The following is a 16,156-nucleotide window of genomic DNA, read 5'->3' as shown; positions in this document are numbered from 1 at the left end:
AAATTAAAGGTGTAAATCACACTTTTCGCTGTCTTATCCCCAAAAAGGAAGGTGCTTCAAATATGACTGATTTTAGACCCATAGCTCTTTGCAACCTGCTGTACAAATGAATTGCTAAGATCATTGCTATCAGGCTCAAGGCTGTTGTGGATACTCTTGTTAGTGAGAATCAATCTGCTTTAATTCCTGGTAGAAGCATCTCTGACAACATTCTTCCCTGTAATGAGTTTGTTAGAGGTTTTGACTGAAAATCTCACCCTCCTGCAGCTCTCATGAAGATTGACATTCACAAGGCTTTCGACTCCCTGAGATGGGACTTCATTTCTTAGGTTTTGGATAAGATGGATTTCCTCCTGTGGTTGCCCATTGGATCCACAATGCATCTCTTCTTCTAGCTTCTCAATGCTTGTTAATGGCAGTCTGGCGGTTTACTTTTCCTCATCGTTGGGAATTCGTCAAGGTTGTTCTCTCTCCCCTTACATCTTTATTTTGGCTATGGAAGTTCTCTCCAGGTACATCCAGTCTTGTATTGACCAGCAACTCATCTCTCTGCTCCCCAACTGTAAAGCCCTCAAGCTCTCTCATCTTACTTTCGCTGATGACCTCATGATCTTCTCTAAGGCCTCAATTAGTTCTGATGAGAATATCATAACTTGCCTGCATCATTTTGAAGTTCTGTCGGGGCTCTGGATCAACCCCACTAATTCCTCGCTTTTCCTTGCTTGTGTCACTGAGTTCGAAAAAGCCACTCTGATTGACAAATTTGGATTTTCTCTAGGTCAATTCCCAATTAAATCCTTAGGGCTGCCTCTAATTCCAGCCAGGCGTACTGCTAATGACTGCTCTCCTATGGTGGATCATATCAGAAGAAAGCTTCATTTGTGGAAAGGAAAGCTCCTCTCTTATGCAGGTTGGCTAGTTCTAGTCTAACTAGTATTACAAGCTTCTCATATTTACTGGGCGGGTATCTTTGGGCTTCCATCATCAACTATTAAGTCCTTGGAATCCCTTATGGCCACTTTTTTTGGAAAGGTAAAGATTCCACAAGATTTCTCCATCCTACCAGTTGAGCTTTTGTCTGCCTTCCCAAAGATGAAGGTGGTCTTGGGCTTCACCGAATCAAAGATGTGAACTCTGTTGGTATCATCAAGCTTATTTGGAAGATTGCCTCTAAACCTCATAGCATTTGGGTCAATTGGCTTTACTCAAGGTCTCTCCGCAATGACTCAATTTAGACCGTTTCTATTCCTTTTGATGCTTTCGGGTCTGATGCAAAATCCTTGCTCTTAGACCAAGTGCTCTCATTGCCATTCGCAATCAGATCGGTAATGGAAACTCTACATCTCTCTAATTGGACCACTGACACCTTATGGGAATTCTTCTTCACATTGTCTCTTCTAGAGCTATTTATAACTGTGGCTTGAACATGCAATCCTTGGTAGCTGAAATCATTACTGAAAATGATCGGGACCCTACCCCCACTCTTCTTCCAGTTCTTAATTCTGTGTGGGATGCCTTGCCTTCCATTCCAAGAAAACCCTTTGGGAGGGAAGATTGTGTCTTGTGGGCCCCTGCCAACTCTGGCCTATTCAGATCCAGAGTTGCTTGGGATCTCATCTGTGTCAGAGGTCTTCCGTCTCCATGGAGGAAGCTTTTGGTTCAAGCATCACATCCCCAATCATTGCTTTATAGCCTGGAGAGTCTTCTCTAATTGTCTTCCAATGTAGTCCTTTCTTCTCCATATGCAGATTCAGGGTTCTCCTCAATGCTGTCTTTACTGGAATGCTGTTGAAGGCACGGATCACCTTTTCTTTGACTGCCCCCTCTCCCTTTCCATTTTGAAAGATTTCCAACAAGTTCAAGATTGCTTAAATCTGATTTATATTAAGGGAGTTATGTACCGGTCAAACTTAATTTGGTATACATGAATGCTATCAAAATCTCTCTGAATGAAAATATTTTTTTGGACATCAAAATAAATGAATATTTTACCGCACTTTTGGTTTTTAGCAATGTTTTACCATATTAAGATTTATGGAATTTTTAGATTTGAGAAAAACCCCAACATTAGAAAGTTGAAAATTGCATCTACCGCCGAAAATCCAGTTTTTGTTCTTGAACTGGGGGGTTGACTTTTTTCCTTTTGAAATTTGATTTTTTAACTATTTTTATTGGATTCAAATAGGGGGTGTGTGCTTATTTATGAATAATATCTTAAGTAAATGCTCATTTACTTAAATGGTATTAGGCATAAATAAGTGTCTGTCCTGGTTTCTAGCATAAATAAGTGTCTGTATCCCAAGGTTTGCATTCATAGGTGTTTGTATACCAGGATTCCCACTGAGTTCTCGAGATCTGGCACTCATATAAAAGAGTTTGGGTCGAGACCTTGACGAGATATTGCACTTTCTCGTTTCGTATGCCATCTCGTCTCGACCCTGGGAAAAACCGAGATCTCGCGAGTTTTAGTTCCTTGATTACATCTAGATGGAATGTAATATCAAGAAATAGACCTCTAACTCTCAGCCTCTTCATCAGATTTGGGACACCATGGGCTGTTTGTGTATTTGTTTATTTATTTTCTTTCCCCTTTTCGTGGGTCTTTTGTAGTACTTTTTCTTCTTGGTAATGAATTATTGATTCACCCAAAAAAAAAAAAACACTTGTAACCCTTTCGAGAGCTAGCGTATCCAAGGAAGATACAGTGGAGAGCCCGGGGATCCAATTTTGAACGAATGGGAAAGGAATTGTGAGCAAAACACACACAACCGAAGACCCGAGGAGGGAGGTGAGAAGCAAGGGAGGGATCAGGAAGAAGACTAACTTACATGAAACATATTGTTTTAATTGTTGGTTTGAAAATGATGGAGGTACTCTATGTAGTAAAATATAGGGTTAAAATTGTACTTCTGAGTAGTTTTAATAGTGTCTGTGGAAACTTTTCTCTGTCTTAAACATTAATGACAAACTTCCTAGATTTTGAAGTAGTTCTGATGCGTTTGTTATATGCCTGTCCCATTTTTCTTGCTTTGATATGTGTGGAGCAATAGCATAGTATGCATCATAGGTTCTTGAGTCAAAATGCCTCCGTATTGGAAACTTTACTGCAAAGTTGCACTTCATGGTAATCCTCTTTCATACTCAATTGGATGTAGTCTTCGACTATGTTGACATTATAGTGGATTTATGCTCCTTTGTTCTCTTTGTTGTTGTTGTTGTTGCTAGCCTGCGGCTGCTGTTATTTTTTTTTCTGGATTTGTTGCTATTTAAATACAGAGATGTCTTCTGTGTAGTATTTGGGATACAATATCTCAGTTATTATTGAAAATCTGTCCTGGTAATTAATATATGGAGCTTCCAGATTGCAGCTGCTCGATGCTTTGATGTTTTAGCACTCTGCCTGAGTCAAAACTCAGTATTTGCTGGTTCACTTGACAAGCTTATTTCAGCAAAACCATTGTCAGTAGGATACCTGCATTCTATTTCTGAGTTAAAAGGAAGTCCCCTGGTCACTGCTGACAAAGCTTTGATGAATGATGTACCATCTGAACTCCCTAAAATTTCAGAATTTGATGATAAAGCTTGTGAAGCTGAAATAATAATTACATGTAAAAATTGTGAGCTACCACGCATGCCTCCTTGGTTCGTTTATATCGGCAGTCAGAAATTATACGAGACAATTGCAGGAATACTTAGACTTGTTGGATTATCAACAGTGGCAGGTTGTCCCAGTTCTCAATATCAGTGTTTCCTGTTTAAATCTTGTTTATACTTGTTGACTCTACTTAGCTATTTCTAATTTTGTCTAGACCCTGCACATGAGGTTTCATTATCTACTATCGTTGATATTCCCCTGGGTGGTTTCCGTAAGTTAGTCTCTGAGATTCGAATGAAAGAACACCATAAAGAAAGCTGGAACTCTTGGTACGCAAGAAGTGGTTCGGGTCAGTTACTACGTGAAGCAAGTACTGCTGTTTGCATTCTAAATGAGATGGTATATGGTCTATCAGATGAATCAATTGATATTTACAGAAGGATGTTTGGGAAGTCTAGGATGAATGGGGAAGATATAAGAGTATCTGAGATGAACTATGCCGATACTCACCCTTGCAAACTACGTCCTTTTGCTTTTAATGACTCTTTCTGGAAGATTTATCATGGGAAGGTTGCAAGAAGTGAGTTGGTTGATTGTATCGGCAGTATTTTACACGAATATCTGTCTCCTGAAGTGTGGGTTCTTCCAGTAGATCAGAAATGTGAACAGGACAGTGAAGCAGAAGAAATTACATTGCATTTTTTCCGTGACACCACAATGCTACACCAGGAAATATTTTTATCCCTTGATTAATTAGCTCCGATTCTTGATCATTGCATTTGTTTATCTGGTTACGTTAGCAATTGTTTATTCACATGGTTCCAATTTTGGTTTCTTTTGGACAGGTTATTATTGATGGAATAGGAATCTTCAGTCTATGTCTTGGAAAAGATTTTTCTTCTAATGGATTTCTTCATTCTTCTCTATTTCTGTTGCTTGAGAATCTTATTTGTTCTAGTTATCAAATAAGAAGTGCTTCTGATGCTGTCTTACATATCCTTGCTGCTTCATCTGGCCATCCTACGGTAAGACTTCCATGTTATGAATTTTTTGCTGTGGAATGGTATATTTTTGCAGTGTGTAGATAATGTTATCTTCCTTTCTAGCAGGTAGGGTGTTTAGTAGTGTCGAATGCGGACTATATAATTGATTCCTTGTGTCGGCAATTACGTCATTTGGATCTCAACCCCAATGTGCCTAATGTCCTTGCTGCTATGCTTTCCTATATAGGAGTTGCTCATGACATATTGCCATTATTGGATGAACCGGTAAGATACTAACTTCTGGCTACCATAAGCTGGTTGTTTTATGAGGATCCATGAAGTTATGGTCATTGTGTTACTAATTGGAATAGCTTGTTCTTTCCTTATGTGTGCATATGTTATAGTTTCAATTGATTTTTCAAGTTGTAGAAGTCCCTTTCTTTTGTCCTTTATTTATACCATGCATTTGTTGTCCTATTTTTGGTGAGTTCTGGGATCCTGTAAGTTTTTCAGTATTTGCTAGTTTCAGGTTTTCTGTTCATTTCTCTCTCTCTCTCTCTCTCTCTGTGTGTGTCTATGTGAGGGTAATGACAAATCCTTGCTGTATCTGTTGAAGGCTGCATTATTGTCTTAGTTGCAAGAAGTTCTGTATATATCATGCATGCCTAACTTGACTAAGATAGGAAGAAACACTTTGCCACTTAGTCCCTTAGTGAACACATCGGCTAATTGATCAGTAGACTTCACAAAGGGAACACAGATGAGTCCCGCTTCGAGCTTCTCCTTGATGAAATGTCGGTCAATCTCCACATGCTTAGTACGATCATGCTGGACAGGGTTATAAGCAATGCTAATGGTCGTTTTATTATCACAATAAAGCATTATGGGAAGATGGACAACAATACTGATATCCTGCAACAATCCTCTAAGCCACAAAAGTTCACAGATTCCTTGTGCCATTGCACGAAACTCATCTTCAGCACTGGACTTTGATACAACATTCTGCTTCTTGCTACGCCATGTGACAAGATTTCCACCCACAAAGGAACAATAGCCAGAAATGGATTTTCTGTCAGTAGAGCCAGCCCAATCGGCATAAGGATAAGCTTCAACCTTCAGATGACCATTGAGAGATAAAAGGATTCCTTTTCCTGGAGCAGACTTCAAATATTGCAAAATACGAAGGATTGCCTCCATGTGAGGAATAAGGATCATGCATAAACTGGCTCACCAAACTTGCAGCAATGGCTATGTCTGGTCGTGTGTGAGAGAGGTAGATTAGTTTGCCCACTAATCGTTGATAATGACCTTTATCAACAGGTTCACCCTCTTTCTCCTTAAGTCTTGTAGTAGCTTCCATAGGAGTATCTGAAGGATGACAACCTAGCAAACTTGTCTCAGACAACAGATCTAGGATATATTTTTTTTTGAGAAAGAAAGATGCCCTTTGAAGATCGAGCAACCTCTATCCCTAGAAAGTATTTTAGAGTTCCTAGATCTTTTACTTCAAACTCACGGCCAAGGAAGTGCTTCAATTTCTTAATTGCATCACCATCATTACCAGTGACCACAATATCATCCACATAGACTATGAGAATAGTTACCTTGCCACCAATTCATTTGATGAACAAAGTGTGCTCAACATTGCTTTGCTTATGTCCTATTGAAATCATAGCCTTGTGAAACCTGCCGAACCAGGCTCTAGGTGACTGTTTCAACCCATAAAGAGAACGCTTCAATTTGCAGACCTTGCCCTTGGTCCTATCATCAGAGAAGCCTGGTGGAATATCCATATACACCTCTTCCTCAAGCTCCCCATGAAGGTAGGCATTCTTTACATCCAACAGTTGAAGATCCCACCCAAGATTTAGAACATAAAACAATAACACCCTTATAGTGTTGAGTTTCGCCACTGATGCGAAGATTTCCTAACTGTCAACTCCATAAGTTTGAGTGAAGCCCTTTGCAACCAGACGTGCCTTATATCGATCCATTGTCCCATCTGCCTTCTGTTTGACCACTAACAACCATTTATATCCAATTGGTTTTTTCCTTGAAGGAAGAACCACAAGATCCCACGTATTATTTTTGTGCAGTGCTCTCATTTCTTCCAACATTGCTGCCTTCCACTTTCCATCTGTAGATGCTTCCTGCCAATTTTTAGGAATGGAAACAGAAGAAAGAGAAGATACAAATGCACGAAAAGGAGAGAGAGAGCTATAAGAAACAAAACGAGATATTGGATGCAGAGTGCAAGTCCTAGTACCTTTGCGATGAGCAATATGTAGGTCGGAAGAAGAGGGCTTACTAGGAGAGGAAGGATCTGGATCTTGAGCCGGCAACTGGATGGGTATTGGTGCTATAGTGGATTGAAGCTGCCCCCTTTTGGTGCCTCCCTTTTTATAAGTGATCATATTGGAGTTGTCAATCCTCTTCTGAAATTCACCAATAGTTTTCTGGACAGGAGTCAGCTCCCCCTGAATAGGAACATCAAAAACACTCTTTTCCATGGTCTCCCCCTGAAAAGGATTCCCTTCGGATGGGGGGGGAACAGCCAGAGGAGGTTGGGCAACAGCCATAGGGCTTACTAAGAGAGGAAGGATCTGGATTTTGAGCTGGTAACTAGATGGGTATTGGTGCTACAGTGGATTGAAGCTGCCCCCTGTTGGTGCCTCCCTTTTTATAGATGATCATATTGGAGTTATCAATCCTCTTCTGATATTCACCAATAGTTCTCTGGACTGGAGTCAGCTCCCCCTGAATAGGAACATCAACAACACTTTTTTCCATGGTCTCCCCCTGTAAAGGATTCCCTTCGGATGAGGGCATAGTTATCATTATGGCATCCAGGCGGAAATATGGGAGCAAGGCGGTGGGGCGCCTTACGGTATGTAAGAAAGGCGACCGCCTTGGTAACTAAGGCGTCTCCTAGGCGACCAAGGCGACGCCTTAGGACGCCTTGTGACCAAGGCGGTCGCTTTTTGTTAAATTTATTTTATGTATTTACTTTTTTATTCTATTTCCTAACTTATTATTGGAAAGTGTATATGGAGTATCTACACTGAGATACATTGGATCAATACTGTAAAAACCCCATTTATTTATTTTTATTGTTTTATTCTATTTACTAACTTTTCATTGGCTGGTGTATATATTATCTACACTGAGATACATGTTATCAAGGGTATAAAAGAACTTTTCTTCTTTTTCAACTAAAGTCCAAAACTGAAACCCTCGACTTTTCATCTTCGTTATTTAGGTTTGGGAGAAAAAACCTGCGGTGAAGGAACAACTCCAAGTCTCCAAGAGTCCAACTCTCCATCGATTCCGGCATTGGTCTTCTCTTGCCAGCAGCTTTGATTCCGACGAAGCTTCCTCCGGCTACCACGTCCCCAGCAAGGTAAGTAACCTTCTACTCTTCTTCTTCTTCTCTTCTATTTTTCTTATTCTGCTGCTGCGCCTCCATGTCCCGTTGTCCCCTCGATTTTTCATTTTTTTTTTCTTATGCTGCTGCTGCTGCTCCTCTAGCCTCCACCCCCATCGGCGATTCCTAGCTTAGAGCCTGCTGCCTAGGCCTACTAATAATCGATTTTTTTTCTTCCTTCTCCTTCCCTGTGACGCTCTATGTTCTTTTCTTTCTTTTCTTTTTTATTTTTCCATCCTCATTTCTTTTGCCTATAATAAATTGAATGATATATCCTCATCCTGAAACAATGTGGACCTGTGAATACATATCATAGACGTCATTTTGTGATTTTGTCGAAATCATGATATGATAGTGTTGGATAGTATAGATGAAGAAAACCAGAACCGAGAATGGAGGAAGAAGAGAGAAAGAGAAGAAGATGAGGAAGAGGAGAGAACTGTTCAACTTATCAGTCTCCCTCATAATGCTTGTATTTATAAACTCAAATTACAATAGAAAGGGGAACTCCTAATCAGATTAGGAATTCCTAATCATGATAGGATTCCAAGTTACAATAGGAAAAGAACAAGAACTAACAACTCAAACTGAAACTAAGACTAACAACTCACAGTAGAATTAGGACTTGACATAATTAGAAACTAGGACTCCAACTAGGACTAGGAAAATAGAAGATACACATATCAACCAAATAACTGTTCACGTGAACAGTGTTACATGAACAGTACTTCAACACTCCCCCTCAAGCTAGATTATACAAATAAGTAAAGAAAGAAGATCCAGCTTGAACTAAAAGGAAAAAAAAAAGAACTCCATAATAATGCAAACACTCCCCCTCAAGTTGGCGCATACAAGGTATCAATGCCCAACTTGAACAAAATGAGAAGAAACTAAGTTGCAGCAGAATCCAGCTTGATAGATGAATGTAGCTCCCAAATAAACCTTCAAGAACTTGAAATAATTGATCTTCAAAACCTGGACAGACATGATCAGCAAACCGGGACTAGAATTTCTTCCAAAAAAAAGCAGCTTTTAACGATCTTCAATAGCTAACTAGTGATGAATCTCAGATTGTCATAATGACATAAAATCTTGAAGTTAAATAACTAGAGCAGCAAGTAGCGGAAACGAACTGAATTAGGCAGCGGAAAAACACTGTATCAACCCAACTGAAAGTCCTCAAATAGGCAACAACCAAATATCTTCAATACTTCAATCTCCCCCTTCCGGCAAAGTCAACCCAATAACGAAGGATACCCAATGGCAATGGTGGAGAAAACTGATATTCTATGTTTTGCACCAATGTTCCTGCAAGTTTTGCATTCTGCAATGTCTGCAGGTGTATTGTACATAATCCCCCCCTCACGTGTAGTAATACACGTGGACAAATAACGAAGATTATGTTAGAGATAGTGCAAAAGTATAAACTTACAAAATTCTCCAAAGGTGCTATGGGTATAAAAAAAAGGAAGGAATGGCAAAATTGGAATTTACTAGAAGTTTCCAAAGGTGTTATGGGTAAATACCAAAGGTATGGGATATAAAGGGAATTAGAATTATTGAAAGAGAAAGTGTTGAAAAAAAGGATGGCATGGCTGTAATTTGGTGGAAATCTACTTTTAAATACAATCCAAGCCAAAGGGCAAACTGGTAATAAACCGGAATTTTCAAGGGTCAATTGGGTAGTCAAATAGGGGAATGTATGAAAAAGTAATGGCAGTTCCGTAAATAACCAGAATTTTGCAAGGGTCCCTTGGTAAATAAGAAAGTATGTAGGGAATTAGATTTATAAATGGGGTACAGACTTGGAAGGGAAAATAAGTAAAGACTATGAAGTAATTGAAGGCAAAAGTAAGGGCAAAAGTGGGGGCAATAATGGGATTCAGAAAACATAACAATAAAGACACCATGTCTGTGGTTGTCTTCAACCTTCAGAACCTGAGACGGTAAAGTGAACAAAGAAGCAGCACCGTGGGAGAGAAAAGGGGCATGATGTTGTTTTCTCTCTTCGATCAGCAAACATATATAATCACACCAGATTTGAAACCCAGAATCAAAATCAGATTCGAAGGAGCAGCAGATATCGACATCTTACTATAGCAACGCAGAAGAATCACCACCACTCCAAGAATCAGCTTACTGTTTGTGGATTCTAAGAGAAATAAATCAATTCAAACAAATCTCCAGCATCTGGTTTGAAACCAAGAGTAGCAGTGACACTGGTTAGCTGAGCTTCGATCAAACAATTTTCATTGATCAATTCCCAACAAATTTCAGGCAGAATTTGAGCAGAAAATCAGCACATCAATAGCAACCAGAAAACCAGCAAATCGATTTCAACTCTTCAACCCATGAGCAATAAATCAGCAAATAAATTAGCAGCGGAATCGATTCAGGTATTGATCAATCGATAACAATATCAGCAATAATCGAGAGCAAAGAAGGGATCCCAGTCACCTTCGATAAAAATTTTTTCTTCTTCTTCTTCATAGCTCTGATACCATGTTGGATAGTATAGATGAAGAAAACCAGAACCGAGAATGGAGGAAGAAGAGAGAAAGAGAAGAAGATGAGGAAGAGGAGAGAACTGTTCAACTTATCAGTCTCCCTTATAATGCTTGTATTTATAATCTCAAATTACAATAGAAAGGGGAACTCCTAATCAGATTAGGAATTCCTAATCATGATAGGATTCCAAGTTACAATAGGACAAAAACAAAAGCTAACTACTCAAACTGAAACTAAGACTAACAACTCACAGTAGAATTAGGACTTGACATAATTAGAAACTAGGACTCCAACTAGGATTAGGAAAATAGAAGATACACATATCAACCAAATCACTGTTCATGTGAACAGTGTTACATGAACAGTACTTCAACACTCCCCCTTAAGCTGGATTATACAAATAAGTAAAGAAAGAAGATCCAGTTTGAACTAAAAGGAAAAAAAGGAACTCCACAATAATGCAAACAGATAGTGTGGCTTCTCCACCCCCACCAGTAATTCTTATGCTGCTGTTCCTACCTTAGGGCCTACTGCCTAGGCACTCATTTTGGCATCATAGAGGTAAGTATAATAATTTAACAACCCTTTATTCTTTATATTTAATAATTTATAATGTTGTTCCACATTTATATGCTATATTTCTATGATAAAATGATGAACTTAGTTTGTTAATTTGTTTTTTTAATGAATATCTTGCATTGGTTTGATTCATTAATATTTATTTAGCAAAGTAAAATTATATAATTTTTAATATGCTATTTGTGCCAAATAAAATGGTTATATAAAAAAAAGAATACTAGAACGCCTTGTTCGTCAAGGCGACGCCTTGTTCGCCAAGGCGACGCCTTGTGGCCACCCTATCGCCAAGGCGCTTAGGAAGGCCCTCAAATGCCATGGTCACCTTGCCGCCTTGATAACTATGGATGAGGGGGGAACAGCCAGAGGAGGTTGGGCAGCAGTCAAAGGAGGCTGGGCAACAGCCATAGGAGGCTGGACAACAACTGTAGGGGGCTGGACAGCAGCCGTAGGGGGTTGGACAGCAACCGTAAGGGCTAGAAGAGGAAGAACCTCAAAGGACAACACATCTTCACTAGAACTCTCCCCCTGAAGAGGTGGTAAAGAATAATAGGAAAGGGTCTCATGACAAATAACATCCATACTGACCAAAGTACAACGGGAAGGGGGGATGGTAACATTTATAACCTTTCTTGGTTGGAGAATAACCTAAGAAAATACAACCTAACCCCATAGGTTCAAGTTTGCCTGGAGATTTTGTATCTCTAGCATAACACACGCAACCAAACACTTTGGGAGACACAACAAAGGAGGAATTCCCCAATAAAACTGCAACTGGACTACACGAGTTAAGAACCCGAGAAGGTAATCTATTGATGAGATAGGCTGCAGTGAGAATAGCATATCCCAAATATTGAGAGGGAGCATGTCTAGCAAACATCAAAGCCTTGGCCACCTCTAACAAGTGGCGGATTTTTCTTTCAGCCACACCATTCTAGGTAGGGGTATCAACACAACTGCTCTAGTGAACAATACCATGGTCAGCTAGGTATTTTTGAAATTGAGATATTGTATACTCAGTTCCATTATTACTTCTCAATATTTTGAGAGTAGCCTGGAACTGAGTTTGGACCATTTTATGAAATTGCCGAAAACATTCGAAAACCTGATTTTTTGAGATACACCCACGTGTTCCTAGAGTAACAATTAATAAAAGAAACAAACCAATGATGACCAGAAAGAGATGTTTTACGACTAGGACCCCAAACATCAGAATGCACCAATTGAAAACAAGAAGAACTCCTTTTATTTGATAAAGAATAAGTTAAACGTGTCTGTTTGGCCAGAACATAAGCCTCACAAAAAAAGTCATCCTTATTACAGTGGGTGACCAAACTAGGAAATAAATGTGCTAAAATTCCTAATGGAGGGTGACCTAATCTAGAGTACCATTGGTAAAGTTCAGAAGAGACCAAGGAGTTCTGGTGTAGCGGAGAAGGTAATGGTGGTGGAGAGGGACGACCATCTTTAAGCAGATACAATCCACCGTGTACTTTACTCAATCCAATCGTCTTCCCAGAACCCAGATCCTGAAAAACACAATGGGAAGGAAAAAAAGTTACTTTGCAATTAAGATTACGAGTAATACTACTAATGGAAAGAAGGTTAGAAGTAAAATTAGGAATATGTAAAACAGAGGACAAAGGAAGAGAGGAAGTGCAGTTGATGATTCCTTTTCTAGATACAGAAGAAAGGGAACCATCAACTACTTTGATGTTGTCTTTCCCAGAAGTGGGAGAATAACGATGGAACAGGCTAGAGGAACCGGTCATATGATCTGTAGCTCCAGAATCTATGATCCAAGGATGGGAACCTACAGAAGCACAGTGACCACCAAATGGAATACCTGACCGGGCAAAGTGTGAACCTGAAGGAGAAGAAGGGTCAGTAGCAGCAGATGTAGTAGAGGCAGCAGCAGCAAAAGTCCTTAGCACACGTAGGAATGCCTGTAGATCGTCCTAGGATAGACCAGTGTCAGTATCAGGGGCTGTGGTAACAGACTCAGTATGATGGGCTTTGTTCTTTGGCTTTTTCTTGGCAGCCCTCTTAGTTTCAAAGTCAGCCGGTTTCCCATGAAGTTTCCAACGCTTCGCTTTGGAGTGGTAATGTTTGTGACAGTGCTCACAAACAACAGTGCCAGTATTGGAATCACCAGAAGGAGTGCCAACAGGTGCAAGAGTAGCCGGGGCAGCAATCTTGAGGGCTGATCTGTTAGTAATAGGAGGGTGCAACATAGCAACCCTATGGTTTTCCACAGAGGAAACCAAAGCATAGGACTGTTCAAGGGTGGGAAAAGGTTTACGGTCCAACACCTGAATCCGAATCTGGTCATACTCTACATTCAAACCAGCTAAAAAACTATAAACTCTGATCAGAGAAGTGGTCCAATTGCTGCCAAAGGCTGCGCAAAGTATGAAGTAATGTCAGCAGCTGTAGTAGGGTGATAATCAGAGAAGTGGTCCAATTGCTGCCAAAGGCTGCGCAAAACAGCATAGTATTTGGAGACTGACAATTCTCCCTGAGTAGTGTGAAGGACCTTCTTCCTGAGTTCATACACCTGGGCATCATTGCCAAGCTGCCCATAAGTTTCCTTGCAAGCAGCCCATATTTGAGAGGCTGTATCAAGGATAAGAAACCGATGCGCAAGATCTGAAGTCATCGAGCCAATGAGGTGTGACCTTAGTTAGTAAGTTCGGGAACGGCAATTGAACGGGAACGGATACGTACGGCAGTTAAACGGATTAGACGGTAATAATACTTTTCAAAAATCCGGCTTCATAAAATGCATACGGTAATAATACGGTACGCGTTTAATACGGATATAATACGGCATAGACGGCAATAATACTTTAAAAAAAACGGACATATATTCATTATATAACATGCATTCACCACCTAATAAACAAAATAATATCATGATTTTATTAACTAAAATAAACACAATAATATAATATGCTATATAACATCTCTAAGATTATCATTTAACATACCAAAATATCAATAATCTACAAGAAATGAATGTAGATTGTCTGAAAATGACATGAGCAAGTTGAAAGACCAGAGAAACAAGAGGAGAGTACAAGACTTAAGTGCCGCTTTGTTGAACGGAGATGGCGAGGATGATTGGAGATGGAGGGCGGCTACTTTTGCCTGCTACGGTTGGATGTTCAACGCAAATCGAAAGGGACGAAAGGGAAAGTGAAATCGTTTCCCTAAATTCTAATCTTTTGGATAATTTTTTTTTTATAAAAAAAACGTATAATACGTGTATTATTCGAGTATAATACGTGCTTGCTTAAAAAACGCGTTTTTTTATAAAAATACGGGAAAATACGGGGACGGGAGTATTATACGTTTAAAAATACGGGAACGCGTATAATACGCGTATGATACGCGACTTTACTAACTAAGGGTGTGACATGAGCACCCCATTATTAGCAAGCCATCTGTCTTAAGCATGACCTGTCTCAGTTGGCATAACACTGGTGCCATTAATATGGCCAGTAAGGCCACGGCCAGCAATGGCAAAGGAAGCAGACCGAGACCAAAGCAGGTAATTGGAACCATCCAGTTTGATTGGATTAGGAGAAAAGGTATGAAAATTTGATTTGCCTTGGCCATCACCAACAGAAGTTGCAGTCGAATTAACTGAGTTACCCATGATCACAGAGAAGTTGGTGGGATGAGAAACCCAAGAATTCCTTCAAGGTAAGGGCTGAAAATTAGAGGAGAATCCTCTTTCAATAGGAGAATATGTCTCCAAAAATCAGCAGTAGCAGACAAGTGAACCCCTACATCGACATTGTCATGGTTTGCTGAAATTGATGGAGGGGAGAATCCTTCAAAAGAAACACTGTTTGGGGCTGAACCTTGGTCAAGTGGAGTTCCAAAGGGGTTTGATCAGTCCTTCAAATATCAGCACCAACAGAAACCTGTAACTCCAAGATCGATATATGTCACGGTTTTAAGAAAACTCTGATTTGGGAAAAATTCGATCCAGGGAGGTCTTCACAATAGTTGGCTGAAGATAGGAATTTGTTCAAAAATATCTGCTGCAGGTCTTGATCTTCAATAAGAGGAATTGGTTCCAATAGGTTGAGATGGAAACAATCCAAAAAAACTTGAAGCTTCAAATATCGCAGGCAAGGAGGAGGTTCCTATCGATCAAAAATTTTCTTGCATTGAATGAGGTGAGAAAGGGCAGCAACTAGATCACCTCATCAGTGCTGCCCTATTGGGATAAGAGAAACAAGGGAAGAAAGGGAGGAAGAGAGAGAGAGAGAGAAAGAAGGCTGAAAAAAAGGAGAGGAGAGGCCCTAATTCGAAACCTGCTCTGATACCATGTTAACAGAAATAAAATTAGAGCTGAATGCTTGGATAGTCTAAGGCAGAGACCCCAAGCCATATATTTAATATGAATAAAAAATATTACATGGACAGAATTGTCCCTAACTAAGCCAACATGGCTGTACATATCATAAAAGTAGTAAAAAGTCCAGAATACCCCCATGGTATTCTGGCCCATACAATCCAACATTGTCATAGAATCAGTTTGAATATTTTATCACTTGAATGCAATTTTCCTTTGGGTTCATTATATTGATATTGATTAATTCTACAGATGCGTTCTGTTTCCCTGGAGCTTGAAGTTCTTGGCCGGCATCAGCACCCAGATTTAACTATACCGTTTTTGAAGGTTATATTACTGGGTTTTCCACTTTAACTTATTGGTGCTTTTTATTTCTACATTCAACTACTTTCTTGTATTTTTTCTGAACTGAAGGCTGTATTCTGGCATCTGCTGGTTTGCTTAAACTACTCGCTATGTTTTGAAGTTACCAACATTTCTCCCTCATGAACAGCCATATATGTTTTTTAGTTACTGATTTTTTTTTTTGGGTGGGTGGGTGGGGGGGGGATTCTTGTACAGCATTCTTCGTAGTTTCAGTTATATTTGCAAGCGTGCACATGCCTGTTTTACTGGTGACCCTCTGATATTGGGATCTCTGTGACTCCTTCTTACAGCAATATCAATTATCAAATTATTAGGCAAATCTTTTATTTGCTTTT

General features: G+C 39.7%; 1 protein-coding gene across 1 annotated transcript in view; it reads left to right on the top strand.

Moving 5' to 3' along the window:
- Positions 1–16,156, top strand: part of LOC122661552 — a 124,448-nt gene that overhangs the window by 82,336 nt on the left and 25,956 nt on the right. The window contains exons 9-13 of the mRNA XM_043856975.1: positions 3,362–3,722; positions 3,810–4,324; positions 4,441–4,620; positions 4,705–4,863; positions 15,708–15,782. Of these exons, the coding sequence (XP_043712910.1) occupies positions 3,362–3,722; positions 3,810–4,324; positions 4,441–4,620; positions 4,705–4,863; positions 15,708–15,782 (1,290 nt within the window). The remainder of the gene's footprint in view (positions 1–3,361; positions 3,723–3,809; positions 4,325–4,440; positions 4,621–4,704; positions 4,864–15,707; positions 15,783–16,156) is intronic.

Source organism: Telopea speciosissima, chromosome 5, assembly GCF_018873765.1.
Source record: "Telopea speciosissima isolate NSW1024214 ecotype Mountain lineage chromosome 5, Tspe_v1, whole genome shotgun sequence".
In the NCBI taxonomy this organism is placed as follows: domain Eukaryota; kingdom Viridiplantae; phylum Streptophyta; class Magnoliopsida; order Proteales; family Proteaceae; genus Telopea; species Telopea speciosissima.
Note: the sequence above shows the minus strand (reverse complement) of the source record. Positions and strands in the feature narration are given on the sequence as shown.